Raw genomic sequence first — 18,374 nt, 5'->3', positions numbered from 1 at the left:
AGCATTTCAGGAGCAAAATCTGGTAGAGAACTTTGTAGGTGCCAGATATAGGCAATGAAACCTCCAAAATAAATGGAATTAACAATTTCTGTTTTGAAAGCAGAAACTGTGAAAAAATCCATTTTTTTTTTTAAAGTTAACATACATATTAACATAATTCTGAAGCAAGAAGTGCTTCCAGAGACTGTCACTACCAGATATTGTTCAGTGAATAGCTATCCCTAACAAACTGCTTTGGTCAGTGTACTAATATCTTACCAAAAACACATGGAGAATTTAACTGTAAGGGTTTTTGCTGTGACAAGGAAAACGTATCTCCTTACCCATCACTAAACCCTTACACAGTAAGAAGCCACTCTTCATCACTCATCTATCCTTGTAAACGTACTTCTTGACATGGAAAAATTATCAAAACTGTGTAGTACTCTGACAATAACATTAGAAAAAAAACAACAACAAACCAATAGAAAAAAAAAGTAACTAGAAATACGACAACATTTAATTTAAATAAAAAACTTTATTAACAATGTAAAACATTGAATATCTTACAGTTTGAAATAATTCTGGCATGCCCTGTAGGTGTTAATACTTAGTGATATGCATATATCATGCTTTCAGTTCTATTGGAAACAAAATAGGCCGGTTTAGTTTTACGTTGTTTATTTTAACACACCTTATTTTAATAACTCTCTTTTTTTTTTTTTTTTTTTTTTTTTTCAAAAAGCTTGTAGAGATCCTACTGGCTAAAAAGGAAATCTGTGGCTTCTATGCATGGTACAGTAGAGAGATAATATGATTTATCTGTATTTACAAATTCTAAGTATTTTCATTTGTATATCATAAATTAAAGATATTTTTCTATGAAGCTTTTAAATTAAGATGTAGTGGAAGACTAAATATGAATGAGAGCACAAAGAGCAACTGGAGATTTTGTGCAAATTCTGTTACAATATTGACTAAATGTTTTAGAACTTTTAGAACAATACTTTTGCTGTTAAATAGTCTTCTATGCTTAAAGACTGTTAGAATATGATCAAGTATTTTAATATACTAAGAAGAGTACTGTACTATGCACAAACTCTTAGCTTTAAAATTATCTATTAACCATAATTAATGTGTCTTTTCTCCAAGTGATTGAAAGTAAACATGCAAAGCATACTCTAAAAAGTTTTTAAAACATTCTTAACTTATGCTAGATCTATTCCACAGCTGGTTTTGACCAACATCACTTTAAACTAATAAAACCCTTATTTTGAAAAGGGGGATGGAACAGAAGGGAAACAGGGATAGGCTAGTGTAGAAAATGTAGTTTATAATGAAGAGTAGCAATGTTCATCTTTTCAGTGGTCAAATAACAGGGATTTAATCAAAGTTGTGATTTTCTTAATGTTTCTCTATTTAGTCTTCTAACTTGAGACAAGACAACACAGTCCAAAGAATCTTCGCTTTCGTCTTCTTACCAATGGATATGGAGTCAAATTTAGGAGGCTGCTGTCATCTGTGATGAAAAAGCCCCACATTTTAATACAAGCATGTACACATGAACACACACAAAAGAGTTTATATAATTTATGTGTCATAACAGCACCTACATGATGAAGTAATGGATCCCATTGCTGTAGACATAGAGCAAATAATATGAAATTTGTATATAAGAGTCTTACAATGCTAATTATCAGGATCTCTATGATAATCCAATAGAAATCTGGGCAAGAAGTACACCAGTTCCATGATGAAACCTAAAGGAAATGACACCTCCAGTACTGGAAAACCTAAGCCACAATACTCCTGCATGGGTGAATAATGTTAGAGTGCCAAATAAAACCTAAAGATAAGTAGCTTGAGATTGTGCACACATGCAAGTTTGGAAATGTCAATTCCTAAGGTTAAATTCTGGCTTAGTTGAAACATCAAAAAAACTTAATTGGGTGGCCATTTGCCCACATCAGGGAGAATTTCCACTTACAACTGCAATGCTAGAACATAAAGAGAAAAAGCACTTGTCTGGGTAAGTTATCACACGATGGTCACCCTGTTTCTGGTTAGCTTTCTATCTTTTATATTAAATCTTTTTAAGTTAATACCAAATGTACATACTGGTGCCTATACTTATGCTAACTCATGTACTGTCAGTGAGATAACCCACAAAATCTTTAGAGTTCACTTTGAATTTGAGCCATCTTCAGGCATGGTATCAGGCTAAGAGCTGTGCCTCATCATGCTCCTATTCTGATTAAATCAGGGACCTAGTTTTTATTGTAGGCTTTAGACACTACTGTAATACCAACACTTAACTGTGAGAACATAAGAGACAATTTAATATTGTGATTCAAGCTTATGAACCACATCAACTAAATTTCTTCACATAGTAATTTTCTTGCTGTCACTTAAAAGAATTCCATACAAAAAAATCAAAGTCCCTGAGCAATCAGTAACATTATGTAAAGCTTTTGTGGGTTGCAACCTTAACAGCATCAATCAACAGCTAAACACTCATTTACTGAAAGCAGGACTGGATCTTGTAAAGATTAACACATTCAATGGTATTAATTCATCTCATAATACTGCTATTAAACAGTGTTATCATTCACACACATGTCAAAATTACAGTCCAGATCACAGTTCCTTATATTGTTATCTAGCTTTAATTAACTAAAAGTCCTGGAATATTTGAAAAATTTTAAGGGCTGTATGGATAAATGAGTGTAATTGTCCATTCCTGAGACATCCATTCTCACAAGTCATCTGTAAATTATATTCACATCTGGAGTCTGCGGGAACTGCAAAAGCACCATTTATGATTTCCATATCCTGGGACATGTCTCAGAGCCTTTAAACCCTAGCTGACATGTTTCCCATCCTGCTGTGCAGGTGACCCATGATTTTCTGGCTGGTGCTGAAGGGTAGTGTAGACAATCAGACAGAAGCGGAGACATCTGTACACTTTTATCTCTGTTCTGAATTCAAGTTTCTATATGCTTTGGATCCCTAAAATATGTCTTTTGTTTTTCCTTATTTCCAGCACACTCTGTTCTTATAGCCTAGGCATAGACTTTATGGCATTTTTCCAGTCCCTACAATGGCATATTTGCATCAAGTATCATAAGCAATTCCCCTTCTCTTTTCACGTAGTTTTCCATCAAGCTATCCCGCCATAAACTCTTACTTGTATAATGTATTAATCCATTCTATAGCCTTCTCTTACTATATTATGATGAACACTAGACTGCTTAGTTATTTGGGACAAGATCTAGGATGCATTAGGCATACTTCATCAGCTGCAAGGACTACACAGCATTTAAGAAATAAACATTATCAAGAAGAAATAAAAAATGAGAACTACTAGCTTTTTTATGTTGTTGACATGAATAAAGAGAGCCCCTGTAGAGGCGGAATATTTAACCCTGCTGGGCCACAAAATGAAGGCCAACTGCTAAACACATGCATAGGATGGTGATCCCGCCACTCTATGCACTTGTACAGAGTGCAAAGCATTGTAGGGGTAAAGCAAACCCCATAACTCAGTAGGATACCTATCATAATCTTTGCAATTTACACCCTCTTTACCTTTGAAAAATAAAGTCTCCTGACACAGCCGATCAGTTGAGCTACTGCCTTTGTGTCACCAGGAAAAGCGTATTATTTTATCTATAGATAACAAATCTATAAAATTCCAGAATACCTCAAGTGAAACTTAAGAGGCCAAAGTTCACATAGGAAATTCTGAATCAGCAGATAAGAGAACCTTGATTTTTCTTTTTTTAACTTTAATAAAAACCCCTAGTTTGTCTTTTTTTAATGTAATGGAAGGCAAAACTTTTAATTATCTTTATTTTCCTTACATGAAGAAAATACAAAACCTACCTTGATTTTTCAGTGGCAAAGGCATAGTCTCCCTGAGTTTACTTAAAAGGTTTTTCATTTCTCTCATATCTCTGAGGAAAAAAAAGTTGAAAGAGATACAACAGAATGGCAAATTAAGACTGAATAAGGAATGGCTCACAGCGGAGCTTTATGTACTGAAATAATGGAGCCATAAATACAACAATCTACTGCGCAAGCATTTGGTTCACATGCAAGTATGAGAAAATGCATGCCAACATACAGGGCAGCAGGTTTAATAAGGGAGCCCTTTTAAGATAAACTGATATAAATAGTCAAATATGGTTAAAATTAATTATCTATTCTGGCACTTGACTATTCCATATTAAATGAGTTGGTGGGCACAAAATTATCATAGTGGCGAAGTACAAAACAAGCCGTAAAATTAGCATGATTAGTACGAATGTCAACTTAATACCCCTTTTCAGCATTTTGTAGCTTGTGCTATTAATGCACTTCATCATTCAGAAGGAAATTATAATACGTGTAGCTGTAGCTAATCCCTAACACTTACACTCCAAGCACATTAATTGGAAACAGCATTGTCACTCTCAGCCCTCTTATGAAGACTCGCATAACATTTTTGTAAAGGCATAATATGGAAAATATGATAACAAAATACCATCTCACAAATCAAGTTACATTAGGATATGTTTTGAAAGAGGCCAGAAGTTGCAAGGTAGTTCCTGTTTTACACATAGATGACAGACCAGCAATTTTGTGTGCAATCTTGTAATGTCTTAAGGCTTTCAGAATTTAAAAACAATGTAGTTCTCTATCATTCATCTACATACAAATAGTTCTTAAAAATGTAGCAGCATGACTAACGAGAAACTGCTCAGTTATGTTTTCCAAGTTACTCTCTCAGTAGAGCAGAACTTCATTTTATACAAATAAATAGGCTAGCCATTAAAATCTCAGCAGCAGCTTAATAGACACAGCCATCAAAATACATATCTTTTGCAAAGTAATGCTGGCCATAAGGATTAGTCCCTACTAAAAGGGTCTCGATTTTATCTTTTGACTGCATATTTAAGGGTAAGAGAAGTCCTCTTTGACAAAGCTGCGGAATATATTCCACTCCCCTCCTAAGGCTTCCACATTTATAATCATGGGCAGAAACAACTCACATGAGCTTTCAATTCATGAATGCAAAACTACAGGACTGCATATTACAGGTACAAAATCAAAAACCATTAAACCATTAAACCACTAAACCATTAAAAATGAGACAAAAGCTGCCTCTTTTAGAGAATGTGGCCCACTAGCAGTATCATTTCACTCCCTCTGTTTTTCACAGTTACCCTCTGGTAATTATCCTAATTAAGGATGTCACTTCTCTCTGCCCTTCCTTGAAAGCGTCACTTTCAGATTTGTTAAAAGCAATGGAAATGTTAACAGGTTAATGAATTTACCAGTAACTTTCATAGTAGCAACACTGGCTGCCTAATTGGAAAAAAAACCAACAAAACAAAATAAAACCCCAGACAGAATTTTGCTTTCTTTTGGACTGAAGTGCTATGCTTACCTCTCAGTGTTTTCAATATCTGTGGAAACCTGCCATAAATGCTGCTGAATATCTGTTGGTGATGATGATGTGTCTTCTAAAATAGGTACTTCAGAACTTTCCTCCACTTTAATATCTAGGATCTTGGGTGGGGGACAAGGTTCTTTCCCTTTAAAATATTTAAACAAAACATATATCCCTATTATTTATTAATTAAAATGCATACTCAGATTTTATAATTGATGCTTTGAACTTGATCATGCATAGTGTAAATGAAGAGAGAGTGGTGAATGCAAACTCTGAGTAGGAACTATTCAGAAAGAGAGCAGACCACAGCAATCAGCTAATCAGAGTGCTGTTACATGTTACCCCTACCAAACAAAACTAAGAGGAGTTCTATGTAGCCATGTGTAGAGCTTAGAATTTTGCATAGTATTATGAAGAGTTTCAGTTAACCTCCAGTGGCTCACATGTGACACAAAATAAGAGCCAGATGACAAAATGGAACAAAATAAGTAAGGAAACTACTGAATACATGCTGAAAGTAACTTCAAAAACTTTGTTGCTGAAGAACACTGCAATCCATGCCTCCTGGTATTACAGCACTACTAAGGGAAAACAAAAGACAAAAATGTTTTGTACTTCATGATTTTAAAGGCAAAACATAGCTGCCACCACTCACAACCCAATACACATTATATTCTGAATTTCCATACTTACACTTGCCTAATTCATAAATGAAAATGAAATCTTGGAATTGAATGGGGGCTTCATGCCAGGGCTTTTGTCAGAGACTGGTATAAAGGATATGGACCGTTATAGAAGAACATGCAAGAGAGTTAAGTATTGGTGAGATTTTTTGGTATCCTTGCAAACCTCCTGTGGGCTGTCTGATGGTATCCCTTTTCTGTAATGGCAAGTACAGTCCTGGCAACAAACATGTTTAAATGAGAAAATTCAAATTGGAGTGCATCCCAGACAGTTCAGTGAGAAGTTAGTTTCTCCCACTCTGAGTTCTCTCATTGAATGGAGGAAACAACCTCAGAAAGAACAAATAAAACTTTCTGAAACTTTTCACATCAGGACAAATCTGAGTAGTTCCTATAAGGTTTGATAAAGAACAGAAGAACAAAAGTAGCTAACAAAGTAGCGGTCATTTAGTCCATTTTTCTGGGTCACTAGAGCCCAAGGTTGAAGAACAAGATATATTACTTTTCCACATAACAAGTAAGTATCCCTGCTATCAGGCTTTTAACTTTTTTTTTTTTTCTTCTTCTTAAATACAGTTTCCTGTATCTTAAGGAGCTCTATTTAGGCAGGTTGTCTGAACTTTTGTATTCCAGTAAATTATTCCTTTGTGGGGCGGGGGGGAAAAAAAGTATTCGTAGTTACTTGTCTGAATGTCAAACTAAACATTACTTATACTACAGAAGATTGCTTGATCTTTTCACTACTCTCTAAAGTCTGCAGGAAGCCCCTTTACCTGCTTCCCCCCTGAACTGAGTCACCTGTTTCCAAGAAACTGAACGACCTGATATAACAAGACTATAATGTATAAAAGAAACATGTCCAGGTTTCCTTCTCTGCTGTTTACTTTGGTATCCAGTGCTAACTTGTGCTTTGCCAAATGCCTCTGTGCCACTTTAGCCAATCAAATGGTAGAAGATTACCTCAATAAAAGGAAAAATAAAATGTGAGGGTTTTTTATGTTGCAGTGATTTAAGCCCAGTCAGTAAAGACACCTACATGTTCCACAGCAAGTGCCAGAGGAGGATGATAATATGGCCAGAAGCAGTGGAAGGTAGGAAGAAGGGAAGGCATGGTAAGGCAGCGGAGACACAGAGGAAGGGATCAAGATCTTTCTGGTGATAACAGGCTGTTATGCTGACTCAATTAGTTGTGGATCTGCAGCTTAAGCCTGCTTCCCAGATAATGTTTTATTCTGTATCACTCTATGGCTGTAACTCTCAAATTTTTCTAGTTCTTAACTGCAGCTTATGCTGTTTTTTAAGGTAGTTTATATTGTACTATTTAAGCTGTTGATTTTTTTAAGTGCTATCCTTAATTTTTTTCCCATTACAAGGAGTCTATAACACAACATGCTACTACCAATACATAATCACTTCTTTGTAAAAGAGGGTTGCCCCAGGGAAACTATCTCATTTGACACTGGTATCACAAGGCGTTACTGCTGGAACTGGGTATTAGTTAATTTTGCCATTATTTTAAAGTGTTATGTAGGAACTCTGACCTGACCTTTGGTGACATGCTGCCAAGAACTCTGTTTACAGATGAATCTTTCAGGAATGTGAAAGGTGTTTCAATGGAAACAGTAACAATACTGGATGAAATAACATAAAAGGTTATTTTTTTGCAACTTGAGAACACAAACACTGATAATGTTTTTGTTGGCATAAAGGCAAGTTCTTGCAGATTTAGCAGAATGAACAGCATGGATTTCTTTTCAACTGAAAAAAAGCTCTTTAACAGTAACTGTTGTATTTTGAACAATTCATGAAGCCTTTCTTGAAGTTCAGACTATCTGCTCAATCACTTGAAAACAGATAGAGTCAGTTATTAATAAAACCTTCGATTGAAAAATATATATGACCCAGGCTTAGCATTTCTACTACAGCTGAAAGCTCTCTAATCTCCTCATCTTTCTACCGGCAGTAAGGATATCTTTGTATTACACATTCTTAAAACAGGGATATGAACCCTAAATGTTACATTCAATTTAGCTGTGGAAAGACTTTCATTAATTTCAGCTGGAGTTTGATTACACACACAGTGTTTTCAGAGGTGTCCACATACACCTGCTGTTCTTCCCAGCTGACTAGACAGAGGCCCTTTCATTGTGAATGTCTATTATAAAGCATGATGTAATCTTTGTCTTCTAGCCTCTAACTTTTTATTTTAAAAAGCAGAAAATGCTTTTGGTATGAAATTAAATTAATGGAATTAAATAATGCTGAAGATCCAACTTGCATGAAGATAAATAAGAGGGTAGAAAGTTATGGTAAGGCTACATACAAGGCTTCTGATCTTTTGCTTTATGTGTCTCACGTCTTGTTCTTCTCACTGCTTCTGTGATGACCTCTGTGTTTGCTTCTGTTAGGTTACCCTACTCTTAGATATCACCTACTTCCCAGAGAAACTTACAGGAGAAAAACATCTATTACAGGTCCCTCAGAGCAGGTTAAGACTTCACTGCAGATGAAGTGGAAAGACCTTTGAGGGCAGTAACAGAATTATAACAAAGCTGAGAGAAACTGTCCCTCAAAAAGATGGCAGCATTTTCATCTGGCTTCTAACCTGGCACTTAAGGATAAATGCACAAGCTATAGATTGCAGCTAAAGTAAATAAAAAGGAGAACATAAAAAGGGAAATAGGAAAAAACTGTGTAGGAAGTTAAAAAAAAAAAAAAAGTGGCAAATATTGCTAACAGCCTGATGAACTTAATTCCTGACTTTCACTTGGGACCTGCAGAAATCCCAAGACTGTCTCACTGGAAATATTACCACTATTAAGGAAAATGCAATAGAATCAACAAGTCCATGGCAGAAGCTGTGTTTTTTTCCTCCTGTGCCTGTTAATTTTGGCCTCTTCAGTGTCCACATGAGAATGGGTGTCCCTCTGGACTTTTTAAGTGCTTGTTTATCCACACCTGTGTGCTTCTCTTCTGTCTCACATCTTATGCTTCTTGGTTAAGCAATATGTCTAAGCAATCACAGAAATCCACCAGTCTTTAGATAGAACACCACATCCATTAAACAACCCTTTCTTTCTCCTTCAAAACTCTAAATAGCATGTAATTTAAACAAAGCCAAATAAACAAAAACCCCCTTCACTGAACTGGGGGCTTATTTTTGTCATCTGTAACATAAGCTATCATGGGCTTTTAGATACTATTTTAAGGAAATATTTGTGTTTATTACAAAACACATCCTGAAAAAAGCCCAGTATTTTTGCTATGAACTTCTTGTATTGTGCACAGTACACACTTATCTGTGATTTGTCGTCATTCAGATATACCAGCAATGCAGAAATTAGTTCAGTCTGAATGCACATCACAGAAGCCTAATGTTTTCTGTCCATAGTATGAATACATGACTTTCCCATTAGACTAAATTGTTCCCTTTTACGTAAATACTCAGAGTAACACTCTGGTTAGTGCTGGTATCCTTCTGCCTTCAACTATGTTGATACAAGTCAAACAGGGCCTACACATCTCAATCGAGGTGACTGAACTCTTAATTTTTAGTTCAGGCCTTCCAAAAAGGCTTGTTGTAAGAATAAACAACATTCAGGTTACAAGCATTAAAGTATTTTGCATCTTATTCTGAGTAATTATTAATGTACAAATAATTTAGAAAAAAGACACAGGAAAAACCAAGGCTTTTAGACTATTTCATACAAAAAACTGTAATATTTCTGTGCCTGGACTAATTTTTTCCCATAGATATTAAAATTCTACTAAAATGCCTGACAGCAGGAATTACATGTGTGTACACTTATTTTTCAATAAGTTACAAACAGTATAGCAGGCTGTACTGATTCTGGACCATAAGAATAATACATTCTTGTAACTATACATGAGCAGTGAGTTACTTTCTTCAGACACAGCATAAATGGCTGCCAGTTTAAAACCATGTACTTTTTTGACAAGGTAGCTTTAAGTATTTCTACACAATGCTTTCAACTCTGGAAACACCTCCCGTTCATTTTAACTGTCCCCTCTTGCCTTTCATTTGTTACATTAACGTACTCCCTTAATTATTAAAATGAGTAAATTGCTCAAATGCTGCATAGCTTGCTAAGGCACAAAGCTATACAGTTCAAATGATAGAGGGGAAAAATAAGGCAAAATCAAGATGTGGAGAGAAGCTGCAAGTCCTAGGTAAGTGAAAAATAAATAGATAAAATCACAGAATCATAAAATGGTTTGGGTTGGAAGGCATCTTAAAAATCATCCAGTTCCAACCCCCAGTCTCATTTGTTGCTTGACAAAGTCTGAGAAGGGCGATTCCATCCAGAGAAGCCCGAGTGTGCTAACAATGCAGAAGAAAACTAGGTAAACAAACTAAATGAGGAATTTCAGAAGATTTCCTGGAAGAGTTGGAACATGACCTGCCATCTGCTATGTCTACCCCAACAGGTATTTGCTATAGTCACCCCCAGTAGCTGTTTGCCATGACAAAAGGGACAGCAAGATCCTTAAAGCATGATGATGTGAGGGACTGCAGGAAAGCATAGGAGTTTCTCACAGTCCTGTCCTGAAAACTGGACAATATACTTACCCAAAGTTTTCATGTGTTCCTACTCAAGATGCTTAAACCTACCTCCTCAAAGCACTGATAGACAAAGTATCTCTAATTGTTCGCTTGCTCAACTCACTCTTTGCACTCAGTTGCTAATAACGCTACTGAAAATTTACTCTATAAGCACATAAAGCACTGCAAGAAGTGTGCTGTAATCTCAGATTCTAAATTAAAAATGTTTAGCTTTACCTCTCTTTGTTCCTTCTTTACAATGGGAAAAATCGCTACTACCTCATTACTCAAGGCAGTTCCAAAGACACTACTATCAGCTTCTGAGTTACTGAGAAAGGTCTGAGTAACAGAAGGATTCTGCTTTAGAGCAGAATTGTGTGCAATAAATACAATGTATGACCCCAAACAATTAGGATAAAAGAAAGATGTATGCCCAAGTAAATATCTATACATGTATTAGTTAGCCAGGACTCTTGGAATTGTGGAAAGGAGAGTAATAAAATACATGATCAGGTAACTAAAGACTTTCTAACTACAAAGCTTGAATTAAGTCTACTTGGGCATGTCCCTTTGCAAACTTTCTGATGGTTGGACTTTGCTATCATAATGCATTTTCAACACTGGGCTTCAGTGGTGTATGTATCTTAGAAAAAAATTCCTTAGCGAGCACTTACCTCAGTGTACTTACTGCATAACACAGCTGGAAATATTTATAGCTTTTGGCCCCACTGTGGCTCTTAAATCTTAAACAAATAACAGACTATCTAACTTTCCTAGCAGAAGTCGTATGACAGTATTAAAATAATCTAAAGCATTGTAAATAAGCAAGAAATTTCTGTACTGGAAGCTAGATATATACTATACAGTATATACAGGAAAGTTTGTTCAGCAGAATAAAAGAAGATCAGTGCTGCAAAAGACAGTAAAAATACCCCTTCAAATTGCAGTGTGGTGTTTCATTTAAGAGCATCTGTTTCCCAATAGGGAAAGAGTTTCTGTTAGGAAATGAGCATCAGCACTGCCTTCTGTAGTTTGTTTGATAATGTCCAGTCAAGATACGAGTACTAACATTATTGTTTATTAACTGCAGGTTGCTGAGAACAGCCTGCATGTTATTCTGCTTGTATCTCTGCTGACTCCCAAGCAAGAACTTAAATTGCTGAAATCTCACAGGAGATTAAAAAATGTACTAAACACTTATCCAACAGATAAGAGGACTATAAAATACAAAATAATACAAACAAATGGCAAACATTACCTTCAAAAATGAGCTTCAACACACAGCAAGAACATCAGATAAGCAAATTTATGAATTAGGCATAAGGCTCACATTCTTTGTACACAAGCAAAATGATTATTCTTTTTTATTATGGTCACTCAGACGGTAAAAAAATGGTAAAAAACTAAATAGATGAAAAAGTAAAAATGCACATCGTCTTTTATAATGGTGACATTACCAGGTCTTTCATTCCTAGAGATAAATTTATGCACTTTGCCTACATTGCAGTACCATTCTTGGAAACCAGAGAATTTAAAGAAATATAAGGATCCATTCTACAACTTGAAAAATATTATGTTTTGGCATAAACAGATAGGTTGCAGGCTCATCTAGTCTAACACCGTAATGAAAGCAGGTCCAACTTGCACCAGATTGCTCAGGCTATTCAAGTTACCAATATCTCCAAGGATAGAGATGTCACAGTCTTTTTTGGGTGCCTGTTCTTATGTATGACTACCTTCACTGTGAAAATACACTTAACATGTGACTGGAATTTCCCTTGTTGCATTATGCCTTTACAATACTTCTAGATGTTGTAAATAACAAGTATTTAATATATAAGAGCAAATGTTCTATTGGCTAAGTTCCAAAATTCAAATTATTCAAATTCCTGTGATATATTATATAATTTTTGCCTATAATAGGCAAAAATAACTGGGAGCTAAGTTACTGTGGTTATCTCTCTATGGATACAGGACAAAAACTGATCTATCTAGCAATGGCAGAATAGCTACCTTGACTTTCCCTATACTGAGATAAGGAACTCATGCATATCAAAAAGTATTCCTAGATAGGAACTAAGCTGGCACATACTATAATACTGTAATTAATCTTCTCCAACTTTAGACTTCTAATAGTTTGATGTTTAAACTATTAATGTAAATTCCATCTAGAGGCAAAAGGGAGAGACAAGATATGTCAGGGTTACTCAGGTCACCTCAGTCTACTTTCTTCCTGCATTTACAGAAGGTGGTTTTACAACTGTAGTCAGTGCTAGGAAATGTAGTACCACCTGTCTTAAAATGATTATTCATTTTAGCAGCTACTGGCATCTTGTTATATGATGGCTCTGTTAATTCTGTCTCTTCGTATTTTATAGATTTCTTTTCAACTTCAGAAAATCACTGAGGAGCTCAACTGAGCAGTTATAAACCTCTAATTCTTATTTTCCTAATAAAAATATCACTGGTTTTAGTTGTATCTTACAGCTAGATGTAAACATATATTATAGGATCTTCCAGACTAACAGGAAATACACAGAGTTCATTCCAAGGCCTTCATTACAGTTCATGACCGAACTTCGTCTTGTGTTTACCTGGTACATTCCCTGAGATATTATCTGAGGAAAGAATAGTTACAATTAGCACAGATACAATCCCAATCAGTGTAAACTGAGTAATGAGGCTACTAAGTAACCTATTCAGTGAATTATCTCCATTTGTACATCTTCCTTTCAGTAGGTGTCTAATCAAATAGAAAATCATCAGACAGATGCATTTTTACGAAGCAAGGACATCTCCTTTGTGTGTAAACATCCTCTGTGATGTAGATTTCAGTTCTGAATCTACTATCTAGTTTTATAAAGGCGGGAAGCTTTTTTAACGATATTTTCTGCCTTTTGATATAAGCTGGCATTGCTGGATATGGAACAACAGGGACAGTCATGGATCAATTTATTACTAAAACCATGCTGTACTGCTCCACCAAACACTTGCCCTCAAATATCATAACTGAGAAACACCTCCACTAAAATGACTAAGATTGTTTGCTCACTGATCTAATGAATGACAACCAGAACTTTTGGGACCACTATTTAAGACTTTTAAACTACAAGGACATTGTTGATCTACACTTGATAGGATGTACTTCTGTAAAATTAGGATAATTAAATAGAAATATAGGGGGGGGGTTTCAGTGTCTGAGAGGCTGTGGTGGTATAGTTTATTTTACAGTTTGGTGCTTTGTGTTTAATGAATACTCATGCATGCCCAAAAAGACCCCCGTTTTTCAAAATCAGCATTTGTATGTTTGTGCAATTCAATACCTTTCCGATGAAACTGCAGTGATCCTAGCAGACATATGGACTTAAGCATTTCTGTTGTGTACATTTCTATGCAACACTGCAACTGGATGTACAGTCTACAAATTTCAGGATGAATTTCACCATCTTCTGGGCTGCAGTAAAAGAGAAAAAAATTAGTTAGGAATGGGACTGGAAGGACATCTGGGTCCATCCAATCCACTTCCCTTCTGTTGAAAGCAATCCCATCATAATCTGCTTCATAAATTATTAAGCTATATAGAATCAGACAATCCTAAAATCACCTAGGTTGAAAATGACCTCCAAAATCATTGAGTCCAACAACCAACCTTACTATACCAACTCCAGCACTAAACCATGTTCCCAAACACCACACCTAGACAACTTATAAACACCCAGGGATGGTGACTCAACAGCTCCTCTCCCTTGTCAGGCAGTGAGCAACAGGCAGCTGCAGCCACACTAAACCACCTCCCTGGGCAGCATGTCCCAATGTGTGACAATCCTTTTAGAGAAAAAGTTCTTCCTAATGTCTAGTCTAAACCTCCCCTGGCATAGCTTGAGCCCGTTTCCTCTTGTTCTATCACCAGTTCCCTGTGAGAAGAGACCAGTGCTCACCTCTCTACAACATCCTTACAGGTAGTTATAGAGGGTGATGAGGTCTCCCCTCAGCCTCCTTTTCTTCAGACTAAACAGCCCCAGTTCTGCAAGCTGCTCCTTGTAAGACTTGTTCTCAAGGCTCTTTATCAGCTTTGTTGCCCTTCTTTGGACACCCTACAGCACCTCAATGTCTTTCTTGTATTGAGGTGCCCAGTGTGGCCTCACCAATGCCAATTACACAGGGACGATCATCTCCCTGGTCCTGCTTGCCACACTACTTATTTTTTTCTTTACTCAGTCACACTCAAGAATTAGGTTTTAAATGCTTTTTACAGACATACTTTAAATAGGGCAGTAAGTGGTAGGATTCAAGAGTTAGAATTTCAGCTATTTCATGTTCAGAATTCTTGATATTGGTTTGCTACAGTGATATTAAATGGTAATATAACCCCCAAAACTGGATTCTGTAACAACCAGAGGAATCTGCGTTCCTAAATAACCTAAACCTAATAGCATTTCTGAATACTACTGCTAAGAAATGAAAAAAAAAAAAATTCAGCATGCTTCAGATTTCTAGACTATGAATGATGTAAAAGAAGCTTTCACAATAAAAAGATTGCTAGCATTCTTTACAGTGATTCAATTTCCTGTGGTTACACTGATGCATCAAAAGACCCTCCTGTATATGAAAAATAATTAGACTTGTAGATGTCCTCAGGGGAACCAAAGCAACTTACCTCATAAATTATTTGCAGCAACACTAGACTGGGCAGCTATGGCCAAATAATTTCTTAATGCCAGTCTAGGCCAAAGACTTTGAGTGCTACAGCAGACAATGTCTACTGAAACCAGTAAAATACATTATTTCTGATCAAAGGTAAAAGGTATATTTATACCTAAATCCAGGGTCCAGTCAAAACATCAAGTTCAACTCTTTTGTCAAGCACAAATCTTAAAAGCTCTATTTTAAGGAAAGTCCTATCAGTTTGTGCCGATACAATCTTACTGAAGTTTCAGTCAAATGAATACTGAATAGTAAAATATGTTAATTCTTGTATTTGAGATTCTTAGTTCTTTGATCACTTAGCTGATTAGAAATGGACTGTTCCCTCTACATAAAACAATAACCATAAAATTAACAGCATTTAATTTCAAATTGGCATATGGCAGCAATTGTTTTAATGTACTCATATTGGTTGGTATTAACCAAAGAAGATAAAAAACATATAGCCCAGATGTAAATTCAACTAATTTTAGTACTAATTGTGAGCAGTTCCTCAGAAGTAGGCTGTTGTTTCTAATGCACCAGCATTTTCATGACCAGCATCTAGTCCTTCATTTTGCATATATGACTACTAATGATTTCAAAATTTTCTGTAAAAGAATTACTACTAAATTGGATGAACCTTAGAGCAGAACAGGATTCTGATGTTTTGATGTAAGAAGTAGTCTCAAGGGGAAAGGTAACCTTAAAGAACTCATCTAACCAAATACAGCATAAACAGGCAACGAGCCAAATACAGCAAAAGTACAGTACATGTTTTCTTCCTTTGGAACAGTATTTTAATTTTCTGAACTTTGGGTCTTATATACCTGTTTTTATTTCTCTGATAGCTAAATTTAAGAACAATGCAATAGATAATACAGGGACTGTTGAAGACTTTTACTATCCTGATTTGTCCTACCTTTTAGCTTACAGATGGGATTTTTTATACCATTAGCATAATATATTCTTACATGTGCATTGAATACTATTCCCAAATTCAGCTCAATGGAATTAATACAGGACATGGCAACACAGCTTTTTATTTCCCCTACCGTCTACATCACTTACTGTTGCAGCTCATTTACCCATCATTTCCTTTGAGATATCCTTACCAAGCGACAGATTACAAAAATATTTAGGAGTGTAGAATTCAATTTACTTCCCGTATTTAGCACCCAGATCCAAACTACAGTTCTTCCAAATTATTGTTCATTTAATGTAATACCTGAATCCTGGAGTTGCACCAATATACGCACAAGCACGTTCAGTTTCTGCCTGAGTTTACTAGATGCCTAAACTTTTATTTCTGAGCACAGTTTCCCCTGTCCTGAAGATGGAAGTTACACAACTACTGCTGGATAAATGAATCACTGATTTGCCTATTCCACCTGCAGGGCACTGCCCCATAAATGTTCATGTGTGAAACAGAACCTGCAAAAAACAGTCACCACAGATGGTAACAATGACCTGTTCTGGTCAGTGATGAGAGGTCTTCCTGATAGGGACATAGCAATCTACTCCACTCCCTTATGCAAGTAAATCTTTATCTGTCTAGCTCTTCTGAAAGCTGTAATTCTTTAACCACAAATCTGTCACTAAGAGGAGTATAGAAACCCACATCACGAGAAGATAATTTCCTTATAGCAGATTTAGATAAAACTGGCTTATGGCTGTCCTGTTTTCTCTGTGTTGTTTCTAATGTTAGAAAGCCTTAGCCATTACAGGAACTTTATTTACAATTTTGAATGCACAAAGATGAAACAAAAAAAGTGTTCTCTTCATATAGCTATTTGATGTTTGTGAAATAAAAGTGGAGAAAAACTTTCTTCAAAACTTTTTTGGAGTGAGATAATTTTTAATTATGCTGAATAATAGAGCAGCAATTATATGAAGATGATTGGCTCATAAGCCAACTTGGATTTATCTGTGGCTTCCTATTCACAAATGAGCTGGAAGAGCAATAGGAATGCAAAGTAATTGGTATTTTAATTGACCTTTTTTGCTGTTTTAAAGGTAATATGCTTTTCTTGTAAACTACATTTATGAAAAGCATGAGGATAAGAACTAGAAACTGTATCTATGATACATGCCTGTTATGACTCGTTGTTTTTTCAAGAATGTGGAACATCTGTAATCGGCCTGCGGGCAAAATACTCTTTTTTGCAAATCCAGAGTAACAGAAGTGACATTCAAGAAAAACATTTTTAATTATCCAAAGTTTGTATGGTGAGTATTATTTCCAGGTCACCACCCTCACTGATTGTCTTAAACCGTTTAATTAGCATTTAATTGCAATAATGACCACAAGAATTCCATTAACTTGCAGCCAAGCAGTTTTATCCTATGTGTGTATACAGGCCTCATTTTCATCTCTGAAAGCCACATGCTTTTATGCTTATGCAAGTAAAGGTTTCTATTATAATCCCTGAAGTACATTCTGTGTAGAGGGCTTAAAATTTCCCTTTAAAGTGTCATCAACTTCACTTCTCTCAGTAATTTTCTGTTTCTATATATTCAGTGTCACACCATGGGAAATGCTGCACAGCAGACTAGTACAGACATAACTTTCCTAATGCTGATTATGTTTATTATTACATAGCTATATACCAAATTAATATTTATTTACAAAGAAATGGTCATGCAAATGTGTATTATTACTGTGCAGAGTAAGATGTTTCAGTTACTTCAGCTGATTTCTTTATGAAGACCACTTAAATACCAAAGAATAATCTCATATAGCACAATCTCATAGAACTACTGTGCTAAATCGTGCTCTCAGTGGAGCCGTTTATTAGCTTATGTGCAGCTGGACACAAGAGAGCTACCACAGCACTGAGCATCTGCCCATGAGCGAAAGGCCAGTTCCTCATCAGTGGTTTCTGAACACAGATGCCAGAGACTGTGAATGGGGATTTTGCTCACTTACCGCCTCCATTGTGGAGCAGAAATTTTCTTGCTTCTCCCTATCCACTTTGGTAAGATAAAGAGGTACTGATCACCATTACAGGATTTGGGTACACAGGCT

General features: G+C 35.9%; 1 protein-coding gene across 1 annotated transcript in view; it reads right to left on the bottom strand.

The window, feature by feature from the left end:
* Positions 1 to 497: 497 nt before the first annotated feature.
* Positions 498 to 18,374, bottom strand: part of RGS7BP (regulator of G protein signaling 7 binding protein) — a 39,718-nt gene continuing 21,841 nt past the window's right edge. Inside the window, exons 3-6 of the mRNA XM_051643349.1 lie at positions 13,987 to 14,117; positions 5,411 to 5,558; positions 3,865 to 3,935; positions 498 to 1,498 (exon numbers count right to left, since the gene is read on the bottom strand). Coding sequence (XP_051499309.1) covers positions 1,407 to 1,498; positions 3,865 to 3,935; positions 5,411 to 5,558; positions 13,987 to 14,117 — 442 coding nt within the window. The 3' untranslated portion in view covers positions 498 to 1,406. The remainder of the gene's footprint in view (positions 1,499 to 3,864; positions 3,936 to 5,410; positions 5,559 to 13,986; positions 14,118 to 18,374) is intronic.

The sequence above is a fragment of the Apus apus genome, chromosome Z, assembly GCF_020740795.1.
Source record: "Apus apus isolate bApuApu2 chromosome Z, bApuApu2.pri.cur, whole genome shotgun sequence".
NCBI lineage: Eukaryota > Metazoa > Chordata > Aves > Apodiformes > Apodidae > Apus > Apus apus.
The sequence above is the reverse complement of the archived record's forward strand: the minus strand, read 5'-3'. Positions and strand labels throughout refer to the sequence as shown.